We start from the raw sequence: 18,806 nt of genomic DNA, 5'->3' as shown, positions 1-18,806 counted from the left end.
GACACTTCTTCGGTAGATGAACTGTTGCGTATAACTGATGGCCTTACTTCTGACTTGCAGACAACAGATTTTTTTTTTTAAAAACAAGGCAAAGAAAACATTTTTTCATATGCAGCTAATGCACTCATTCAAAATTTGGCAGTTTTTGAATAGACAACTAAATGATCTATTAGCAGGTCCTGTTCATTTTCAGCACAAACTGATGATAACGGTGTAACAGATGTTAATTGTAGCCATTGTTTTGTCTTAACAGAAATGGGGCATATTTGAACTTTTCCTTGCCAATTTTCCCCCTTCTCGCAAACATCTTGCAAGTACTTAATTGGTGCCTGGATTTAGGCACCAATACATTTAAAAATCTTGTAAATAACTAAGTACAAACACAACTAATTTTGAAAAGCGAGAGTTGCAATTTAAGATACCATAAGATATATACTCCACATTGTTTTGTTTAAAAAAATCAATTAAACTAAAATTGCTACTTTTAACAATTAAATAACTAAACTAGCTATTTTCTACCTAATGAATTTACTGTAACTATTTAGTCCCATTCACAAAGAACCACCAGAAATCTAGTATGTCATCTGTACTCACAACCTGAAAACTGTTGTAATTCCTGAGAGTGGATATAACAAGTTTGATTGAACACAGTGTAGAACAAATGAGTGCATTAAATTCAAGACAGTAAACTTTCAACATTAATTTTATTTTCATTGCAATATCTTAAATATCAATTTCTATAGAATTTCTGAAGTACCTATTTCAACATATTGAAGATTACGTGAACACTTCACAGAATACATTTTTATAATCTACTAAAATCCAAAGATTATGCCATCGTAAAAAGGTACACAGGCATTCTGGGTGGGCACTGTTACCAACAGTGCTAAATTAAAGCAGTTTAGTTAGGTTGCTACTCAAAACAGATTTTTTTGATTATTACAGTTTTTATACATAGTGCTATTCAATTTTTTTTAATAAAGTGGAGCATGTTGGCATGGGAAGCCGATAATTCTTGACAAGGCAAAACCAAACCTCAGCTCGGCAAAGAGAGTGGGGGCTAGACACGTCTCCACAGGGTAAATCAGAAAACAGCAATGGTGAAGTGCCAAAACTTTACCCGCTCGACATCAAGGTCTGTGAATTGTGCATGGCCAGAGAAAGTGCAAGGGGGAACGGTGAAATAATAAGATTTGAAGTCCTGGCCTTGTTACAAATCCAACATTTTTGTTAGCATGGGTTTCCTTTTCAACAAAAACTTCCAGTAACAATGCAGCCAACAATGCTCATATAAAAATAGGTTTGATAATGGAAACTCGCTAAATTTAAAAAAGGTAACACCAGAAGGTTGAATGCTGAAATTGTATTTCTAGAGTGAGTTTCAATCACTTTCATACTTCAGTTGTTAGAAAGGATGCATGAAGAAACTTTGTACATTCACTATTTTGCATTTGCCAGATTCAGATGCTCCTGCACAAACACCGCCAGAGTAGAAAATGCACTTATCCCTTGCGCTTCATTGCAGTAGCTACCACACCCACCAAGATAGCAGCAACAGTGAAACCTTGGGCAAAGATACGTGCTCGCATTAATAGCTGAGATTGCCGGGTCTTTCCATGTTTAAAAGCGATCAAACCATAGGTAAGAGCACCTGCTGTACCCAACATTCCTATAAAAAAGAAAACATTTAATTATTCATCTTAAATTATATTTAAAAACAAACTAGTCCAGGGCATTCAAGCTTTGTCTTCATGCATATGAAGCCTTGGGAATTACATATAAAGTTAAAATGGTGTTCCCATTAATTTGAAAAAAACAAGTTATTAATAAATCTTAATGTTCTGATTTAGGCCTTGACACTAATGAGTCAGCAGTGCCAAAAACCAAACTTTCTAATTTAAGAAATCACAAATATAAGCACAAATAGGACAGAGTTGTCTTGACTTTGAAGTTCATATGTGGCCCTCGGCTTTTGTCTACATTATTTTAACAACACAATAGCACTTTTCACTATTCAAAGCATTTGGCACTTAACTCAGAAACTTTTATTCAAGGTTGGAGTATAACCTGACCAATTCAACTGTCTTCACTGGTCAAGTTTTGGTGGATTGGCACTGTGTGGCAGTAGAACACTAAAATTGATGTGTTATAATTTTCTTTATTGCTCAACAGCATACAGGGGCACATTTTAGAATGAATATTTTTAAAAATCTAGTTATTCACTAAAGGCCATCACAAAACAAGTTCTATAGCATCTAGATGTACAGCAATACTGAACTTGACCATTCATCACTGCAGTTCAGCTGACCAATATAATGTTCAAGATGGAGCCTTATATTTGGCCTATTTTTGCAGTCATCTATAGGATATTAAGTTTTGATTCTGAGAGTAGGACAATCCAGATTTTTGACCTGCATAAAGTTTTCATTTATAGAGTATAGTATAGAGATTTGCTCTTTTCATTCTATTTTTGTTTTACAATTGTAACATCAAGTGGTGATGATCACTTAAAAGAGTTAATAAAACGCAACACTGAACGATCAGTACTTTTAACAACCAATTCCAGCTCTATATTGTCAACTGTTTTCTTCTATGCAGTCCCTCGTAAGAAGGATGACGTTCTTCACACCAAAAAAAGATGGACTCACAGGTGTTACAATGAGTTACATCTTAAACGGTGGAAGGTGCCAGTGTGTGGGGATTTAAAAAAAACGTGTGGTGTAACTGTATGCAAAGGGTGGTACAAGTTTGGAACTCTCTTCTGCAAATTATGCTAGGTCGATTGTTAATTTTAAATCTGAGATTGATAGATGTTTGTTAACCAAACGTATTAAGGGATATGGGGCAAAGGCGCATATATAGATTAGGTCACAGATCAGCCACGATCTCACTGAATGGCGGAACATGCTCAAGGGAGTAAATGCCCTACTCCTGTTCCTATAATTCAACTGCAAACCATGGTTCAATTTAAAAATGCAGACTTGATATTGACAAACTGAATTTTAACTCCTTAGATTATCGGAGCCCTTCCTTTTGCTCTAAGATTAATTATACTTTAATGGGCCCTTTTTCCAAAGAGATTACCCTATTACTTTCACATAATCCCTGTAATCTAAACTCTTTCATTGCATGTATTTCTCATCAACATTCTGCCCCTTGGCAACATCATCCGAAAACAGTGTCAGTTTCCACATGTATGCTGACAACACCCAGCTCTGCTTCACCACTACCGTCTCTAAATTGTCAGACTGCTTGACCGACATCCAGTACTGGGTGAGCAGAAATTTCCTCCAACTACATATTGGAAAAAATGAAGACATTGTCTTCGGTCCCCGCCACAAACTCTGTTCCCTAGCTACCAACTGCCTCTAATGCATCCCTGATTTTAAAATCACTCCATCATTGGATGCCATGTCCTCAGCTGCCAAGGCCCTAAGCTCTGGAATTCCCTTTATAAACCTCTCCACCTCTTTCCTCCTCAAAGCCAATCTCTCATCTGCCCCAATATCTCCAAATGTGGCTTGGTGGTCAAATTTTGTTTGCTACCATTCCTACCATTTTACTATGTTAAAGGTGCTACATAAATAAAAGTTACTGCTAACATAAAAGGGAATCTAAAAGTCTATCGGCATATAAATAGTAAACGAGTAGTAAGAGGAGGGGTGGGGCCGATTAGGGACCAAAAAGGAGACCTACGCACGGAGGCAGAGGATATGGCTGAGGTACTAAATGAGTACTTTGCATCTGTCTTCACGAAGGAACTACGTCCGGTCAGTTTAAGCTTGGTGGTGGGGAAGCTTTTAGAAACAATAATCAGGGACAAAATCAACACTCACTTGCTAGCAGATTTGTTAAAGGCTAATCGTGTTTAACCAACTTGATTGAGTTTTTAGATGAGGTAACAGAGACGGTTGATGAGGATAATGTGGTTGACGTGGTGTACATGGATTTCCAAAAAGGCATTCGACAAAGTGCCACGTAATAGGCTTGCCATCAAAGTTGAGGCCCATGGAATAAAAGGGACAGTGGCAGCATGGTTATGAAATTGGCTAAGTATCTGCGCATGCGCCACCTGGGAATGGTGCCAGACGAGGGATGGTGCCGGATAAGAGAGGTTCAACCTGTATAGAGTACAAAAGTGTGGCAATGATGATGAACCTGTATAAAACACTGTTTCGACCTCACCTTGAGTATTGTGTCCAATTCTGTGTACTGCACTTTAGGAAGGATGTGAGGGCCTCAGAGGGTGCAGAAAAGATTTATGAGAATGATTCCAGGGATAAGTGACTTCAATTACATGGATAGTGGTGAGCAGTGGTAAACGGTTGTTTTTCAGACTGGAAGAAGGTATACAGTGGTGTTCCTCAGGGGTCGGTACCAGGACCATTGCTTTTCTTGACATATTAATGACTTGGATGTGGGTGTACAAGGCACAATTTCAAAATTTGCAGATGACACAAAACTTGGAAGTATACTGAATAGTGAGGAGGATAGTGATAGACGTCAAGAAAACCGACAGGTGGAATGGGCGGACACGTAGCAGAGGAAATTTAACGCAGAAAAGTGTGAAGTGAGTAGAAAGAATAAGGAGGGAAAATATAAACTAAAGGGGGTGCATGAACAGAGAGACCTGGGGGTGTATGTGATCAAATTGTTGAAAATGGCAGGGCAGGTTGAGAAAGCAGTTAAAAAAGCTTACAGGATTCTGGGCTTCATAATAGAGGTACAAGTTGAACCTCCCTTATCTGGCCTCAGGACCTGGCCTGTGCCGGATAAGGGATTTTGCTGGACGAGGGGAGGTCACGTGTTCGACTGTCTTTTACAACTGCCTGCCCCAATAGAGAGATCCCCAACCAACCCCGCCGTGATCTCCAAGACTCATTGAAAGTAATGAAGAGGTATTTTTTTTTTGTTTGGCAGAGCGCCAAGGGCAGTGGGGAAGGGAGGATCAGCCAGCCCGAGGACATGGCCCACCGGCCCGACCCCAGAGAGCGCCGCCGACAGCAGCAGGGAGCAGAAGAGCGGCCAGCCCAAGGACATGGCCTGCCGGCCCGACCCCAGAGGGAGTGCCGACAGCAGCATGGAGCAGAGGAGCGGCCAGCCCAAGGACACAGCCTGCCGGCCCGACCCCAGAGGGAGCACCAACGGCAGCAGGGAGCAGAGGAGCGACCAGCCCGAGGACACGGCCTGCTGGCCCGACCCCAGAGGGGGCGCCGACAGCAGCAGGGAATAAAATAAATCAAGCTTTCATCTATAATTTAATTCAAAATATATTTATTAGTAATACAGGTTGAACCTCTCGTCCCCACCCACCGACTTGAATAACCATTCTCAAAGCCACTTAGGCAATCAGTGTCTTCAGAATCAGACTGAGGAAGGAGTCTCCGTCTTCGTCTTCAGGAGAGCAGAGAATATTAGGGAGTACGAAAAAAATGTATCTGTGCATGCGCCACCTGGGAATGGTGCCAGACGAGGGATGGTGCCGGATAAGAGAGGTTCAACCTGTATAGAGTACAAAAGTGTGGCAATGATGATGAACCTGTATAAAACACTGTTTCGACCTCACCTTGAGTTGTCCAATTCTGTGTACTGCACTTTAGGAAGGATGTGAGGGCCTTAGAGGGTGCAGAAAAGATTTATGAGAATGATTCCAGGGATAAGTGACTTCAATTACATGGATAGACTGGAGAAACTGGGGTTGTTCTCCATAGAACAGAGAAGATTGAGAGGAGATCTGATAGGTGTTCAAAATCACGAGGGGTCTAGAAAGAGTAGTTAAGAGAGAAACTGTTCCCATTGGCGGATAGATTTAAGGTGATTAGCAAACGAACCAAAGGCGACCTAAGAAAAAAAAATTACACAGCGAGTGGTTAGGATCTGGAATGCACTGCCTAAGAGAGTGGTGGAGGCAGATTCAATCACTGCTTTCAAAGGGGAGTTGGATAAGTACCTGAAAGAAAGAAAAACTGGTGGGCTACAGGGAGGGGGAGGGGGAGGGGGGTTGGGACCATTCTGTGATTCTATGCAGTTGTTATATAAACCTCCAGCCGCTGACCCTGCAGGGACCCGGTCATGGTGAAGCACTCACCGATCGGCACGAATGGATTCTCCTTCGTTTTCCTAATAAACTTGTCCCGAAACCCTTCCTCCCTAGGTTTGGGTACGGGGGTAAAATCCTCGATGACCGGAGGCTTCGTCATATCGAGCACCGAGGCCGCAGACACCGGCTTCGCCATCTTCTTCCTCCAGCCCAGGAAGCCAGGAACCCAGGACACGTGACACAGACCACAAATGGCGGCGCCGCCTCGGCCTGTGATTGACAGCTAACAGCTCGCCTCCAACCGGCAGTCTTCAACTATCAATCACAGTGAAGGGCGGGGCTTGCTATGTTAATACTGTATTTTATCACAACTGAATTATTTAAGTAATTAAAATAAAAATATTCCGAAGATTACTCGTTGTACATTATCTGTTTTGTAGCATAGATCTGATTTATTTCGATAGTAATGTGCAACTGTGGCAGTGACTCACCGCGAAGGTCGGAGGTCAGAGTTGAGGGGGTGAGACACGAGACACGCTGCTGAGTTCGAGCCGCGTGACACGCGCCTAGAACTTGCTGGAAGATGCCGAAAGCAAAAGGGAAAAACAGGAGGAAGAAGTTTAATTACAAGTCTGATCGGAAAAAGCTGAAGCGAAAGATGTTGAAGAAAGCGGCCCCGCGGATCGAGTGGTGAGTGGAAGCGGGGGCTGTGAGGAGCCTCGGGTGCCGCCGCTCCCGTTTGTTTTAACACGAGCTTCTCCTCCGCAGGAATGTTACCTTAAGGCAAAATGGAAACCTTAATCGGGCATTGCTCCTGCGGAAAATGACGATGGCAGCTGGCTTTGAGGGTGGTGGGGCTATAAAGCAATCCCCGGGTAGCAGTTGCCCTTTGGCCCTTTCCTCCCTCGTGTTTATTTTTGAGAGTCTGTCATCCTTCTCTTTGGGCTCCGGAGAGTTTCTGTTTCCTTCTCGAGCGGTGTCAGTCGGCAGCACAATCAGAGTCATAGAAACTTGCGGCACGGAAGGAGGCCATTTCGGCCCATCGTGTCCGTGCCGGCCGACAAACAGCTATCTAGCCTGATCCCACTTTCCAGCTCTTGGTCCGTAGCCCAGTAGGATACAGTACTTCAAGTGCACATCCAAGCACCCCTTGAATGTGCCTCGACCATCCTTTCAGGCATTGAGTTCCAGACTCTGGGTGAAGACATTTCCCCTCATCTCCTATAAACCTCCTACCTCTTCCTTTAAATCAATGTCCCCTGGTTGCTGACCCCTTTGCCAAATAGGAAATAGGTCCTTCCTATCCATTCTATCCAGGCCCCTCAATTTTATACACATCACTCAGCTCTCCCCTCAGCCGTCTCTGTTCCAAGGAAAACAAACCCAGCCTATTCAATCTTTCCTCATAGCTAAAATTTTGCAGACCAGGCAACATTCTCGTAAATCTCCTCTGTACCCTCTCCAGTGCAACCACATCTTTCCTGTAATGATGTGACCTGAATTGCACACATTCTGTGGCCTTACGTTTTAGAGTTGAAGCATAACCACCCTGCTCTTGTATTCTATGTCTTGACTAATAAAGGCAAGTATTCCATATGCCTTCTTCACCACCGTATTCTACCTGGCCTGCTACCTTCAGGGATCTGTGGACCTGCACGCCAAGGTCCCTTTGTTCTATACTTCTCTATCATATACTGCAAGCTCAAAGTAAGTGTGACCAATAGTCCTTTATTGCAGATCTCAGAGTGCTTCTCCAGCCAGTGAGGCCTCCTTATATACAGGTGCTCCCAAGGGATTGTGGGATCCCTTGTGACTCCAGGGGTTAAGCCCTCTGGTGGTTAGACATGGTAACTACAGGTTTGCATACATACAAAACAACACTCTTTCCCTCCCTGCCCCCCCCGGCCCCAAGTCAATAGTGTAACTGTTTACAATGTGAGTCGATCGGTGAGCGAGTGGGGCCTTCCTTTCCCTGGTTGATCGTCTCGGTGCAAATGCTGGTGTTGGTGAGTCGTTTGTTGGGCCTTCGCTGGGCTGCTGCACAGCTGGCCTTGCTGGACTGCTGGGGGTGGTGAGCCTTGCTGGGCAGCTGCGGGTGATGGGTTCTGCATCGTGATCTACCACTGGGCCAGTTGCCACGTGTGTGTGTGTGTTGGAGGGTTGAAAAAGGTAGAGTCTATTGTGGGTTGTTCTGGATAGTCCATGAATCTGAGTTTGGTTTGGTCCAAGTGTGTTCTGCAGGTGAGTCCATTTGCGAGTTTGACCACAAACGCCCTACTCCCCTCTTTGGCCAAAACAGTGCCAGCAATCCATTTGGGACCTTGTCCATAGTTCAACACACATACAAGATCATTTACTTCAATTTTGCGTGACACATTTGCGCGATCATGATATGTATTCTGTTGAAGCCGCCTGCTCTCTACCTGTTTGTGTAAATCAGGGTGGACTAACGAGAGCCTTGTCTTAAGTGCCCTTTTCATGAGCAGTTCAGCGGGAGGCACCCCGGTGAGCGAGTGGGGTCTTGTGCGTAACTAAGCAGGACTCGGGATAAGCAAGTCTGCAGTGAGCCTTCAGTTACCCTTTTCAAGCTCTGCTTGATTGTTTGAACTGCTCGTTCTGCCTGATCGTTGGACGCTGGCTTAAACAGGGCAGACGTGACATGTCTGACCCCATTGCGGGTCATGAATTCCTTGAATTTGGCACTGGTAACACAGGGCCCATTGTCACTTACAAAGGCATCAGGCAGGCCGTGCATGGCAAACATGGCCCGTAGGCTTTCAATGGTGACCGCGGACGTGCTTGTCGACATTATCACACATTCAATCCATTTGGAGTATGCATCTACAACCACTAAATATTTTTCCCAAGAATGGGCCTGCGTAGTCGACATGAACGCTAGACCACGGTTTGGAGGGCCAAGACCATAAACTTAGCGGCGCCTCCCTGGGTGCATTGCTTAACTGGGAACATGTATCACATTTGTGCACACAGGACTCTTAAGTTTGCATCGATACCGAGTCACCACATGTGGGATCTAGCTATCGCTTTCATCATTACAATGCCTGGGTGGGTACTGTGGAGATCACTAATGAAAGTGTCCCTGCCCTTTTTTGGCACAACTACCCGATTGCCCCAGAGGAGGCAGTCTGCCTGGATAGATATTTCATCTTTGCGCCGCTGGAACGGCTTTATTTCTTCCTGTGTCTCTTAACGGGCCACTGGACCAACTCCCGTGGAACACACAGTTTTTTACTAAGGCTCGTAAGGGCCGTCCAGGTTCTAATCTGTCGGGCAGTAACAGGTGAATGCTCACTCTCCAATGCTTCCATTACCATAACTAAATCTGCGGGCTGTGCCATCTCCACCCCTGTGGTGGGCAATGGTAACCTACTGAGAGCATCGGCACAGTTTTCTGTGCCTGGCCTATGGCGGATGGCATAGTTGTATGCGGACAATGTGAGCGCCCATCTCTGGATGCGGGCTGATGCATTCATATTTATCCCTTTAGTTTCAGAAAAGAGGGATATAAGCGGCTTATGGTTGGTTTCCACTTCAAATTTCAGCCTGAATAGATATTGATGCATTTCCTTTACCCCGTAAACACACACTAACGCTTCTTTTTCGATCATACTTTAGGCCCTCTCGGCCTTAGACAGACTTCTGGATGCATAAGCAACCGGTTGCAATTTCCCCAATTCATTAGCTTGTTGCAATACACACCCGACCCCGTACAACGATGCATCACATGCAAGTACCAAACGTTTACATGGATCGTACAACACAAGCAATTTGAACATAACAGCTTCCTAGATTTCTCAAAGGCATTTTCTTGGCTTTTACCCCATACCCATTAATTTCCTTTATGCAGTAAAGAATTCTGCACATATGTTGGAGGTGTCCCATTGTTCTACAGCCCTTGCAAACGTATCCTTTGAAGCGGCATGAATGGAATCGATGATCACCCCCGCAGCGCCAATAAGGTGTTAATTGCCTTGTATTCACCACCCTTGATGGCGGACTCTGAGTCATCTGCGGACGTGCAGCTACAGGTGTGTAAGTCCTGTCATGTACATTTCGATTCGAAAACAACATTACTTTGTTCACCGTACTTGCAGCAGCACTAGTGTGCTGGGAAATTTGTTTGGTATTGTCACTGGTGGTGATAAACGCCTGGGCTATCGCTATGGCTTTTCTCAAGGTTGGGGTCTCTACAGTCAAAAGTTTGCGAAGTATTACTTCATGGCCATTGCAAGTACAAAGAAGTCCCTGAGCATATGCTCCAAGTGTCCTTCAAATTCGCAATGTCCTACAAGGCGCCTTAGCTCGGCGACGTAGCTCACCACTTCCTGGCCTTCAGACCTCTTGTATGTGTAGAACCGATACCTCGCCATCAGAATGCCTTCCTTTGGGTTTAGATGCTCCCGGACCAGTGCGCACAATTCATTGTACGACTTGTCTGTGGGTTTTGCAGGAGCGAGCATGTTTTTCATGAGGCCATAGGTTGATGCCCCGAAAACGGTGAAGAAGATCGCTCTTCGTTTGGCAGCGTTCGCTTCTCCTTCCAGCTCGTATTGGTCAAGTCGCTCCACGAAGGTTTCCCAATCATCTTCCTTCGAAAATTTCTCCAGGATACCCACAGTTCTCTGCATTGCTGCAGTGGGGTTCGTTATCTGTATCTCGTCGCCAGTTGTTATGTCTTGGATTAAGAGTCAGACTAGATACTGCGAGCTCAAAGTAAGTGTGACCGTAGTCCTTTATTGCAGATCTCAGAGTGCCTCCTTATATATAGGTGCTCCCAAGAGATTGTGGGATCCCTTGGGACTCCAGAGGATAGGCCCTCTGGTGGTTAGACATGGTAATTACAGGTTTACATACATACATAACAATCTGTAAAATTCTTAATCATATCCCCTATATTCAAGTCTAATTCATTGATATATACCACAAAAAGCAAGGGATCTTGTACTGATCCTGCAGAGCCCCACAGGAAACATACTTCCAGCCACAAAAACACCTATCGACCAATACCCTTTGAACATAAGAACATAAGAAATAGCAGCAGGAGTAGGCCATAAGGCCCCTCGAGCCTGCTCCGCCATTCAATAAGATCATGGCGGATCTGATCATGGACTCAGCTCTACTTCCCTGCCTGCTCCCCATAACCCCTTATCGTTTAAGAAACTGTCCATTTCTGTCTTAAATTTATTTAATGTCCCAGCTTCCACAGTTCTCTGAGGCAGAAAATTCCACAGATTTGCAACCCTCTGAGAGAAGCAATTTCTCCTCATCTCAGTTCTAAATAGACGGCCCCTTTTTCTAAGATCATGCCCTCTAGTTCTAGTTTCCCCCACCAGTGGAAACATCCTCTCTGCATCCACCTTGTCAAGCCCCCTCATAATCTTGTACGTTTCTATAAGATCGCCCCTCATTCTTCTGAATTCCAATGAGTAGAGGCCCAACCTACTCAACCTTTCCTCATAAGTCAACCCCCTCATCCCCGGGATCAACCTAGTGAACCTTCTCTGAACTGCCTCCACAGCAAGTATATCCTTTCGTTAATATGGAAACCAAAACTGCACGCAGTATTCCAGGTGTGGCCTCACCAATATCCTGTACAGCTGTAACAAGAATTCCCTACTTTTATACTCCATCCCCTTTGCAATAAAGGCCAAGATTCCATTGGCCTTCCTGATCACTTGCTGTACCTGCATACTATCCTTTTGTGCTTCATGCACAAGTACCCCCAGGCCCTGCTGTACTGCAGCACTTTGCAATCTTTCTCCATTTAAATAATAACTTGCTCTTTGATTTTTTTTCTGCCAAAATGCATGACCTCACACTTTCCAACATAATACTCCATCTGCCAAATTCTTGCCCACTCACGTAGCCTGCCTATGTCCTCCTGCATCCTCTTTATGTCCTCCTCACACATTGTTTTTCCTCCCATCTTTGTATCATCAGCAAACTTGGCTACGTTACAATCAGTCCCCTCTTCCAAGTCGTTAATATAGATTGTAAATACTTGGGGTCCCAGCACTGATCCCTGTGGCACCCCACTCGTTACTGATTGCCAACCAGAGAATGAACCATTTATCCCATCTCTGTTTTCTGTTCTATCCATGCTAATATATTACCCCCAATCCCGTGAACTTTTATCTTGTGCAGTAACCTTTCATGTGGCACCTTGTCAAGTGCCTTCTGGAAGTCCAAATACACCACATCCACTGGTTCCCCTTTATCCACCCTGTTCGTGTCATCCTCAAAGAATTCCAGCAAATTTGTCAAACATGACTTCCCCTATTCTTCCTACCTCTGAGCCAATTTTGGATCCAACTTGCTGCTTTGCCCTGGATCCCATGGACTTTTACTTTCGTAGCCAGTCTGCCATGTGGGATCTTATCAAAAGCCTTGCTAAATACATATACACATCAAACGCACTACCCTCATCGATCCTTGGTGTGACCTCTTCAAAAAATTCAATCAAGTTAGTCGGGCACGAACTTCCCTTAACAAATCCATGCTGGCTGTTTTTGATTAATCCGTGTCTTTCTAAGTGAAGGTTTATCCTGTCCCTCAGAATTATTTCCAGTAATTTTCCCACCACCGAGGTTAGGCTCACTGGCCTGAAATTACTTGGTCTATCCCTTTTTTAAACAATGGTACAACATTAGCAGTCTTCCAGTCCTCTGGAATCACATCTGCAGTCAGAGAGGATTTGAAAATGATCGTCAGAGCCTCTGATATTTCCTCTTGTCTTAACAGCCTGGGATACATTTCAACCCTTGCCTGGGGTTTTATCCAATTTCAAAGCTACTAAGCCCCTTAATACTTCCTCTCTCACTATGTGTATTTCATCTACTATTTCACACTCCTCCCTGATTGCAATGTCTGCATCGCCTCTCTCTTTTTTGAAAACAGACGCAAAGTATTTGTTGGGGTAAAAGCAAGACTTCTCCAAGGTGGATTCCCTGAAACAAGGAATCGACACCCGCCCGTTAATGCAATTACGAAATCACTCAGACGAAACCCGGTTCAACCGGTCTTTCTTCAAGCATGCAGGGGAAGCGTTCACAAATGACCCTTCTAAGAACAGAGGTTTTACATCTACAGTTATACATTTTCCACGGTGTGCGACCCTCCTACAAAACCACCGATTGGCCGCCTGCTTTCAGTGAAGTTACATTGATTTGTTGACCCTCAACAGACTGGCTGAGTGATTCCCCCCACCTGTCCATCTCCCATCACATGTCACCCTTCCGGAATGTGTTGTTCAGTGGTGTCAACTTTGTCTCAATTCCTCATGACGTGTGAATTAACCATGTTTCCCAGGGTTTGCTATCTTCTTCCCAAACACCTGCTTTCTTATCCCTTTCCCAAGAAAACTCCAGTCAAAATGTTCTCGTTCTCATGAGATTCAGATGCTGCTACAATCTATGTTTCTAGACTGTTGACTCCCTCCTGTCCTTGGTGGATATTGTTCTGTACTAAACGTAAGTTTCCATCCGTCTGTACTAAGGTTAACACAACGGATGGTTCATTAACCATCAAGCTTTGCTGCACAGCGAGCTATGCTGCTTCCCCTTTCTAAAACCCAATGTAAACGAGTTTTATAAGCGTGCTTTACATACATAAGCGAGTTTTACATACAATTTGTCAATTTACGATGTATTACAATCCCTGCCATAAGGTAGAGGAACTCTCGATTCCTCAGAACCTCCTAATACCATGTGTCAGATCGATTCACTACCTTCAGTATCCACTTTAGTGACCATCTATCTGTCTGTCTACTTCCACTTTAGTGACCGTATTTTATTTCCTTACAATTCTTCTATACACCTTACAATATTCATTCAGAACCATACCCATGTCTTCCACCTCCACAGATTACCTTTTTGGACTCTTAATAGGCCCCACTCTTTTTCTAGTTATCCTCTTGCTTTTAATTTATTTATAAAACATCTTTGGGTTGTCCTTGATTTTACTTGCCAACATTTTTTCATGCTCTCTCTTTTCATTCCTAATCTTTTTAATTGCACCCCTGCACTTTCTATACTCCTAGATTTTCTGCCATATTGAGCCCACGGTATCTGTCACACGCCTCCCTTTTTTTCTTTAACCTATCCCATATGTCCCTTGATATCCAGGGGGCTCTAGATTTGTTAGTCCCACCTTTTTTCTTTAAGGGAACATATTTGCTCTGTACCCTCAGAATCTCCTCCTCGAATGCCTCCCACTGCTTTGACACTGATTTACCTACAAGTAGCTGTTTCCAGTCCACTATGGCTAAATCACCTCTCAGCTCAGCAAAATTGACTTTTCTCCAATTGAGAACTTTTATTCCTGGTTTATCTTTCCATAACTACCTGAAATCTAACTGAATTGTGATCACTCGCACTAAAATGCTCTCCCACTGCTACCCCTTCCACCTGAGTCAGAAGAGTGTGTTCAAGAACCGGAACCCAAAGTCCAGTGCAGACATGGAGCTTTTCTCTGTGCTCTATTGAGGGAAATAAAGGGGATCCAAGATTCTAGACAGAATGAGGAACTTAAAGAAATCAGTATAAGTAAAGACATAGAACTGGAGAAATTAATGGCACGAAGTGGTGACAAATCCCCTGGACCCTGACGACCTGCATCCTAGGGTTTTAAAAGAGGTAGCTGCAGAGATGGTGAATGCACTGGTATTAATCTTCCACAATCTCCTAGATTCTAGAACAGTCCCCAAGGATTGGAAGATAACACCGCTATTTAAAAAAGGAGGAAATGAAAAAAGCGGGGAACTATAGGCCAGTTAACCTGACATCAATAGTCGGCAAAATGCTAGAATCTATTATTAGGGACGTGATAACAGGGCACTTAGATAATCATAATATTTTCTCAGCATCTACCCTGTCAAGCCCCTGAAGAATTTTATGTTTCAATTACTCTCGGGAATATAGGCCTAGTCTACTCAACCTGTCATAGACATAGAAAATAGGTGCAGGAGCAGGCCATTCAGCCCTTCTAGCCTGCACCGCCATTCAATGAGCTCATAGGACAATCCCCTCATCCCAGGAACCAGTCTAGTGAACCTTTATTGCGTTCCCTCCAAGGCAAGTATGTCTTTTCTTCGGTACGGAGACCAGAACCGTACACAGTACTCCAGGTGTGGCCTCACCAATGCCCTGTATAATAGTAAGACTTCTTTACTCTAATCCCTTTGTAACAAAAGCTAACATATCATTTGCTTTTCTAATTGCTTGCTGTATCTGGACATTAACTTTCTGTGATTCATGTACAATGTCACGCAGGTCCCTGACTGCAAACATTTCCCAGTCTCTCACCATTCAAAAATTATTCTTTTTTGCTTTTCCTACTTAAGTGGATAACTTCACACTTCCCAACATTGTATTCCATTTGCCATGTTCTTGCCCAGTCAACTTGCCTATATCTTTCTGCAATCTCTTTGCATCTTCCTCTCCCACCTAACTTTGTATCATCAGCAAACTTGAATACGTTACACATAGCCCCTTCATCCAAGTCATCATTATAGATTGTAAAAAGCTGAGGCCCAAGTTGAGTAGACTAGGCCTATATTCCCGAGAGTAATTGAAACATAAAATTCTTCAGGGGCTTGACAGGGTAGATGCTGAGAAAATATTTCTCCTGGCTGGAAAATCTAGATCACAGTCTCAGAATTAGGGGTCGTCCATTTAGGACTGAGATGAGGAGACATTTTTTCACTCAAAGGGTTGTGAATCTTTGGAATTCTCTACCCCAGGGAGCTGTGAATGCTTAGTCGTTGAGTATATTCAAGACCAATTTTTGTCAATTAAGGGATATGGGGATAGTGCAGGAAGGTGGAGTTGAGGTAGAATTTCAGCCATGATTTTGTTGAAAGGCGGAGCAGGCTCAAATGGCCTACTCTAGCTCTTATTTCTTATTTTATGCTCTTATGAGTGTTGCATTGTCAAGGGTGCCTTATTTGAATCAGATGTTAAAGTAACGGAGTGACTATTTGTCTTAACTCTCGCTTCTGAGCATGCGTCTCCTGACTCAAGTGCAGAAGTGAGAGTTAGGACAAATAGTCATCGACTCTGACCCCCGCCCTCAGCGCAATTTCCACTAACCCTTACCTGCACATGCATTCTCCTCTCCATCTCCAGCCGCCGCCACCCCCGCCCCCCCCCACCCCCCCCAGGTGCCCAGCCCTGAGCACCACGTTGCCTCCACTGTTTCGACTGAGCTTGCAATCCATCAGCAGCCCTGAGCCTCCAGTTAGGCAGTGGACAGCCAGTTCCTATCTCAGCGGCAGTTTGAGTGAAGAGCGAGGTCGGCAGGGGGGGAGAGAGAGAAGCGGGTCGACGGGGGGAGAGAGAGAAGCGGGTCGACGGGGGGAGAGAGAGAGGAAGAAATGGGTTGATGGATAGAGAAAGAGAGGGAAGGCGGGTCGGCAGAGAGAGAGAGAAGCGGGTTGGCCAGGAGAGCTCAGCAAGCAGCACCGTAAAGTGCTCCGTGAGGAGAGAGACACTGAGTATAGCGAGAGAGAAAGCTGGGGAGGGGGGGGCAAGAGAGAGAGCCTGGGGGGGAGAAGAGAGAGCCTGAGGGGGAGAAGAGAGAGCCTGGGAGGGAGAGAGGGAGCCGCGGGGGGGGGGGTGGTGCGGAGAGAGGGAGAAAGAGAGCTGGGGGGGGTGGAGAGAAAAGAGAGAGCTGGGTGAGGTGGGGGGGGGGGAGAGACAGACACAGGTGGGTGGGGAGGGAGAAAAGAGAGCTGGGGGGAGAGACACAGGTGGGGAGGTGGAGAAAAGAGAGCCGGGGGAGGGAACGAACTCGGAAGACAGATCATGTTCTTTCCCCGGTGGGTGCAAGCTCGGTGCGTGTGTTACAAGGGACATCGCGTTGGGGTGGATGAAATCCAGATTCACTTCATACCCAATAAACCTGTTAACAATCTGCACACAATGCCCCATCTCGGGGGGGAGGGGGTAAGGTAATGCGCTTGGGAATGGACATCGGCTGGGGGAAGGGTGCACTTGCGCTGGGGTAGGGGACTTTAGCTGGCGGAGGCAAAACTTGCGCTGGGGTAAGGGACTTCGGCTGGAGGAGGCAGCACATATGTTGGGGTAAGGGACTTTAGCTGGCGGAGGCAAAACTTGCGCTGGTGTAAGGGACTTCGGCTGGGACTTGGTGGCTTTTGGAGAGATGGCTTCTGAAGTCAAAATGGATTGAATTACAAATTGGAAAGTCAGTCTGAACTTGGGCTGGGCGGTTCCAGTTACACATTCCAGAGGAACTTCAGGGTGTGGCTTATCCTCCAAGGGGACCAATCAGCAATAGGTTGTGATAATGGAGAGCCAATGAGAGAAACGGTTGCCTCTCAGTTAGTACAAATAAATGCATCCTTAAAGTAAAGCAGGACGTTCTGGGGTGTGCTACCCAACATTCATTTTACAATGAGCACTACCAAAACATTTAAGGGAAAACTAGCTGTGTACATGAGATTGTACAAAGGAATAGAAGGATACGTTGATCTGGTGAGATGCCGTAAACAGTGGGAGGAGGCTCATGTGGATCATAAACAAATGCCCTGCTTTTGTGATGTAAATTGCATGTAATTGGTCATTAATCTTGTTTCTATTTTTGGGCAGAGTGTCTACGACACCATTATGTCAGCCAGATATGATGGCGGGGCAGGACTTATGGCAGGACTCATGACAAACTGTCCATTTTACAGCAAACATAAGTATTTACTTGCAAACAGAGTCTGTTTAAACAGTGCGCTACAAACAGTCCACAAAGCCTATTTAAAATCAATCTCTAGAAATTACAGCAAACAGAACTTGTGACCGAAGCAGGGTGATTTCTCTAGCAGAATGCAGTGAGTGGAGGATAGCTACGTGTAAAATCGATCCCAGTCACATACAGTAGTGATTGACAGGGGAATGATCCAATCATCTGCATTCTGGCCGGAAATAGTGGTGTTACAATCATCATCATAGGCAGTCCCTCGCAATCGAGGAAGACTTGCTTCCACTCTTACCATGAGTTCTTAGGTGGCTGTACAGTCCAATACGAGAACCACAGTCTCTGTCACATGTGGGACAGATAGTCGTTGAGAGAAGGGGTGGGTGGGACTGGTTGCCGCACGCTCTTTCCGCTGACTGCACTTGATTTCTGCATGCTCTCGGCGATGAGACTCGAGGAGCTCAGCGCCCTCCCGGATGCACTTCCTCCACTTAGGGCAACCATGCTCTACATAAATTGGCAATTGCATTGCCTACAAAACAACAGTGACTACACTTCAAGAAGTAATTGTGAAGTAGTTTGGAACCCTGAGGGCATGAAAGGTACTGTATAAATGCCAGTCTGTTTCTTTTTCTTTCAATTAATCCACATGATAGCTAGGCATGAAATAAGAGACAAACTTCTGAGGGGTTTTGAAATTTGGTTAAAGCGGAGAAAGAAAGGGGCAGTTGTGAAAGCACTTCTTCGACATGCCAAGGGACTAAGAGCAGTGTGCCACATGGATAATTTCTACGGCCACTGCTGTTTACAGTATATATGAATGGTTAAAGGCTGGGGACAGAAACAAAGCTGTCTTAACTTTGCAGAGGGGCATCAGTAGGTAAACCAAATGTAGAGGGATCGGAATAGGTTAGGAACGTGGACTGGTGATTAGCAAATAGCATTTAATGTGGACAAGGTAATGACTCTAGAGAAGGAAAATACATCATGCTAAAATAAGATAAATGGTTCAATTGTAAAGGACACATCACAAGAGCAGGTC

At 44.8% G+C, this 18,806-nt stretch overlaps 2 protein-coding genes across 2 annotated transcripts in view; one reads left to right on the top strand and one right to left on the bottom strand.

Moving 5' to 3' along the window:
- Positions 1 to 687: 687 nt before the first annotated feature.
- higd2a (HIG1 hypoxia inducible domain family, member 2A) lies at positions 688 to 6,292 on the bottom strand. Its single transcript, XM_070878476.1, has 2 exons — positions 6,089 to 6,292; positions 688 to 1,669 (listed from the first exon to the last, which is right to left on the bottom strand). The coding sequence occupies exons 1-2, from the start codon at positions 6,234 to 6,236 to the stop codon at positions 1,503 to 1,505; spliced, it is 315 nt and encodes a 104-aa protein (XP_070734577.1). The 5' UTR covers positions 6,237 to 6,292; the 3' UTR covers positions 688 to 1,502.
- Positions 6,293 to 6,536: 244 nt separating this feature from the next.
- Positions 6,537 to 18,806, top strand: part of nop16 (NOP16 nucleolar protein homolog (yeast)) — a 31,061-nt gene continuing 18,791 nt past the window's right edge. The window contains exon 1 of the mRNA XM_070878475.1: positions 6,537 to 6,730. Coding sequence (XP_070734576.1) covers positions 6,624 to 6,730 — 107 coding nt within the window. The 5' untranslated portion in view covers positions 6,537 to 6,623. The remainder of the gene's footprint in view (positions 6,731 to 18,806) is intronic.

The sequence above is a fragment of the Pristiophorus japonicus genome, chromosome 4 (genome assembly GCF_044704955.1).
Source record: "Pristiophorus japonicus isolate sPriJap1 chromosome 4, sPriJap1.hap1, whole genome shotgun sequence".
In the NCBI taxonomy this organism is placed as follows: Eukaryota; Metazoa; Chordata; class Chondrichthyes; family Pristiophoridae; genus Pristiophorus; species Pristiophorus japonicus.
Note: the sequence above shows the minus strand (reverse complement) of the source record. Positions and strands in the feature narration are given on the sequence as shown.